Source organism: Arachis duranensis, chromosome 5 (genome assembly GCF_000817695.3).
Source record: "Arachis duranensis cultivar V14167 chromosome 5, aradu.V14167.gnm2.J7QH, whole genome shotgun sequence".
In the NCBI taxonomy this organism is placed as follows: Eukaryota; Viridiplantae; Streptophyta; class Magnoliopsida; order Fabales; family Fabaceae; genus Arachis; species Arachis duranensis.
Window position 1 is genome coordinate 28,168,827 of NC_029776.3, and position 4,826 is coordinate 28,173,652.

At 35.3% G+C, this 4,826-nt stretch overlaps 1 protein-coding gene across 2 annotated transcripts; it reads left to right on the plus strand.

Annotated features, from left to right (window-relative positions):
• The first annotated feature begins 2,508 nt into the window (after positions 1-2,508).
• On the plus strand, positions 2,509-3,568 carry LOC107488921 (tRNA ligase 1-like). Of its 2 annotated transcripts, none has more exons than XM_052262411.1 (2): positions 2,509-2,984; positions 3,071-3,568. In XM_052262411.1, exons 1-2 carry the CDS (start codon positions 2,733-2,735, stop codon positions 3,134-3,136), a joined length of 318 nt encoding a protein of 105 aa, XP_052118371.1. In that variant the 5' UTR covers positions 2,509-2,732; the 3' UTR covers positions 3,137-3,568. The 2 variants fall into 2 exon arrangements, with proteins under 2 accessions (XP_052118371.1, XP_052118370.1); XM_052262410.1 differs by having other exon boundaries at positions 3,238-3,568.
• The last annotated feature ends 1,258 nt before the right edge of the window (positions 3,569-4,826 follow it).

The window sequence follows — 4,826 nt, forward strand, 5'->3', positions numbered from 1 at the left end:
ACCAGGTTGTTCAAGTTCATTCCCAACCCACCATCCAAGAAGACAAAGGATTAAAGAGTTGTGCCTTTATGTTGTTTTGGACTAAATGTGTGTTTTTGTAATAGTTTATGACAAATTTCAGATACAATTGCATTTTTTGTTACATTTTTTGTGTTACTGATTTTTTGTCATAGTAAACTTATTAATGGTAACATGCCATATACACATATACATTACTGGCAAATTGGTTTTCTTTTCTTTTTCAGTTTTAGATTTGGATGTTTAATCACAACTTTAATGTCAGTTCTTGAATGTTTGTTTAGATGTTGTTTTGTCAATTTTAATTTCATACATACATTACAATATACAGGCTATCAATGATACAGGGTATTTAAATCATTTATACAAATGGCATATTTCATTTGTCTTGGAAAAAGTCAACACATTTATCTTGTTCAATCATTGATCAATTACTACACTTTATGATGGTTTCAGTGGCTAAGAGAAGGGGGGTTGAATCTTAGCCCACTTTTCACTTAATAACACTTGCTGGTCTTTGACACAACTTCTGGAGACTTTTGATTTTTGTCTCGTACACAGCCACGAGATTTTTTCTTATCTCGTGGCCTGGCACGAGATATTTTTCAGTTTTATCTACTGTGCAGTAGAAACAAAAATGGAATAGAAGAGAGAGAAAATTACACCCAGATATATTCTGGTTCAGCTGCTAAGTGTAGTGCAGCCTATATCCAGTCTCCACCATAACAATGATGGAATTTCACTATAATCATCTTTGATTACAAACACCAATTCTCCCTACGAACTACCATTCCTATCCGCGACAAGTCCAGAGTCTAAACCCCAATCCTGAACTTGACTTGGTCACTGCCAAGCTTTCAACTGCTAAGTGCTAACCCAACTTGCAAGGAAATTCCCACAGAATCATGAAACACAATACAGATGTACAAAGGACCTCTAAGGACATCTATGACTTTTTTCTTTTAATTTTGCACTCTTTACCTTTTTTTACTCTATGGCTTTTTCTTACAAACCTCACTGTTTACCTTTTTCCATGAGAGTCAAGACAGACAAAATTAAACAGAAAAATACAAAACAGAATACATTGAAGGAGAAGAACTTCTGTTAGCTTAGGTAGCTATGTGAACACTGTGCCTTGCACTCTCACTCTTTGCTTCAAGCCCTGGCTGTTTTCCCTATTTATAGAGGGAGAAGCCTCCACGGTTGAAACCAAAAGAACCAAGCTAATCTTCTTCTTCTTCATGCAAACTGGTTCGGCCAGAGAGAGAGAGGAGAAATAACCGAATGCAATAACCAACATGCAATTACCTCTAGTTCTTCCTTGGTCACCAATAATCATCAATCTGAGCCTTCCAACTTGCCTTGCACTCCAAGATGGACTCCTAGCCCTTGATGCTTCATGATGATGACAGCTTCATCTGCTCCATTCTCTACCTCTTCCATCACGTAGCCATTGTAGCTACCTCCTGTGGTGTTTGAGCAGAATCAGAGACAAGCCATCCCTCCAAGGATCTTCTTTCTTTGACCGAGATCTTCTCTTCCATTTTTGGTATAGAGAGATTGAGCTTACTTCACCAAATCTTACCTCCTTTGGTGAAGATCTCAGCCCCAACATACTTTTTGTTTTCTTTTTCTTGCCATCATTACAATGGTCTTGTAACTTGCTTCTCCTTTTTTTCGGTGTCTAGCCATAGCTTCCATGCTTTCCCTGTGTTGATATGACCGAATGAAGAAGAGAAGTGAGAGAGAAGAAAAAGATGTTATCACTACAAGATTTTTATTAATTGGTGGAGATTTTATAATGGAAGTTTTTGAAAACCTCCACAACATCATCTATTTGTAGCAATTTACAAAATCTCCCTAAATAAAAATCTCAGCATTTACACAAAATTAAAACACCCACACATCTGAAGTCCACCTAAGCACTCAAAGCCCATACCAAAATGAAATGTTGTCATAGTTTCAAGTGAGGGGAGAGTGAGCAAGACCTATGAATGAAAACCCTAAATTGCAGCATCATCGTCATTGTCACCGTCGCCGTCGCCGTCGCCGTCACCGTCGTCGCTTCTACGTCACCGCCACAGCCACAGCCACAGTCATTCATCTCCTTGCCGCTAGTGCCAATGCCACAATGTGCTTCGACAATCTCTTTTCCCGTTATCTCTTCCGTCAACTCATCTCCTCAGGCTGTGACATGGTCATTTTTGAGATCTCCTTCTGCGTTCTTTTGTGCATTCATTCAGATTTGCATTCCTTCTTCATTCTTCCGTCGAAGCTTTTTAGTGACTTTTGATTTTCACATTAATTTAGTTTGATTGACTACTTCTTTGTTTTCGGATTTGACTTGTTACTTTTGAGATTATTCAGTAACTTGATGGCAATGCAATTAGTAATATTATTTTTGTTCATTGATTTCGCGACGAAATTTTTGATATAGTGCAAGGAATTTTTGCTAATTTTTAAATTTTGATTTTGCGACACCCTTTTAATTTGATACTAATGTATATATTTAAAATCCTGATAAATTGATTTTATTTAGAAATAGCTATGTTGCTTACTCTATATTTTTTTTCATATAGATTCCTCAGGCAAGGAAATTTGATATCGAGAAAACAAAGCTAATGTGTGCTAACATGCTCAAGTGGAGGAAGGAATTTGGTTCAGACATTATTGTAGAGGTATTGCTTTGAATTCGTTAGATATGTCATATTATCATGATGGAAGGAACTATAAGTGGAGTCGCAACTGCCGAAGCTGAAATGGCTGGTAAAGGTGCAGCTGATGCTGCTACTGCAGGGGCTGAAGCTGTTGTGGCTTCGCCCAAAACAAGTGGTAGTCCCAGTTTGAGCAAGTTGTTTAGCGGTAATTTGTTGGAGAAATTTACTTTGGACAACTCCACATACTTGCAGGCGCAAATCAGAGCTACTTTCTACCTAAAATTCGAGAATGAGAAGTCAGATCAAGAGGTTTGATCATGTGCTTTGTAAACAATTCAATGTACGTTTAGTTCTGAAAATATTTCTTATATTATAGTTGTTCTATTTGCCAGTAGATAAGGATAAGAATGATTGAAATGGTAGCTAAAGGTTTGGCTACCTTAGAGGTATGTTTGTTGTGATTTAAATTTTTGTGTTGGTTGGAAAATTGTTGAATGGTGTGATTTTTATGATTTTATTGATTTTCATTGGTGGAGTTAATCTTGTTGTCCTGCATGTGTAGGTTTCTCTCAAACACTCTGGTTCTCTTTTTATGTATGCGGGTCATGAAGGTGGAGCTTATGCAAAAAATAGTTTTGGAAATATGTATCTTTGTGACATATTATGTATATTTTGGAATTTTTTTGTTTCCTTATTTACCTTATGTTCGTTGTTTTTTTCTTGAATAGTAGTCATGCAGCAACATGCATAATGGTCATGCCTTAGGGCATGATAGTTTTTCATTCATAAATAAATAATTTACTAGGAGTACATTCCATTGGCCTCCACTTCTCCCGCTACTCATATCCCTTTGTTATGCTTTCTTTATATGGTTAATATTTTTATTTATGGTTTATTGCTCTTTTCCATTGTTGCAGATATACTACTGTTGGTGTATTTGTACTTAGGCGGATGTTTCGCGAGGCTTGGGGAGCTGCGGCTTCTAAAAAACAAGCTGAATTTAATGATTTTCTTGAGGTAATTTTAGAAATTAGTATAAAATTGAATAGCATCTGGGCTTTGTGGTAGTGACAAACATGATTGGAAATGCAATGATTATCAAGCATGGAATTAGAAAGAAAATGCAGTATTCCTCCCCCACCCACTTTTTCAGTTTTTGCATTTTTCTTGAGTTTATTCCATTAAAACATATCCATGGATGCTTAATTTATTAGGTTAAGAATTCTTGTATTTTCTGTTCCAAACTTGCTCTTTCATTTTTGGGTAGTATATATACTAATTTACAATTGTTTGCAGAATTAATTATGCAGTGATTTACTAATGATTTGCGTACGAATAATGTGATGGTCTTTGATTTAGGGTGTGTTGTTGTATAGGACTTTGATTTCAAGGAAATCAATGAAGTGATAATCCTTCCTTGAGCCTTAGACTACAACAAAATCCATGTGAGTATGAAGAACTTTACCTTACATCTTGTATTTGTCATGAAAAGTAGGTACAACCTGGTAACTAAAACTTGTGATTTATCCGTAGGTTCTTGGTAACTAATATGATACTAAATTGCTTGAAAAATGGCTTTTCTTTTAATTCTTGCTTGACTTTTGTACATCTTTAAATCGTAATAGAATAAAAGAAAACCGAAAAAATAATAAGGTGTATGTTGTCATGTTTACTCGTATGCAATGCAGTTACGTCATGAAAGGATTGATGAAAGAATGAAGGCTTGCAGGAATTAGTTTCCAGCATCAATAAGGTTAGTGGTTTTAATTTTTATGCATTGGTATTACAAATTTTATAACTTGAATATCCTTGGTTTGCTTAGATATTGTGAATCTATGTTGTTGTAGACAGACAGAAACATTTATAGCCATAGGTTTTAAGCATATTGAAGAAGGTGAGAAATTAGCGGTTGGCTTTTGATACCTTGTCCAGTTATACAAGATGAAATTAAACCTCTAACATAACATTAAGTCTCAAATAGATCATGCTAGCTAGGTTTAAGTATAAAATTTCCATTTTTTTTCTAAATAAGTTAAATATGAGTAAATTTGAATATTATCTCTTTGCTCATGTTGAACCTCCTTGTTAATTATGTGTACTTCGCTGCTAATTACTCTTGATTATAGCGCACAATGGTATATGTATATATAT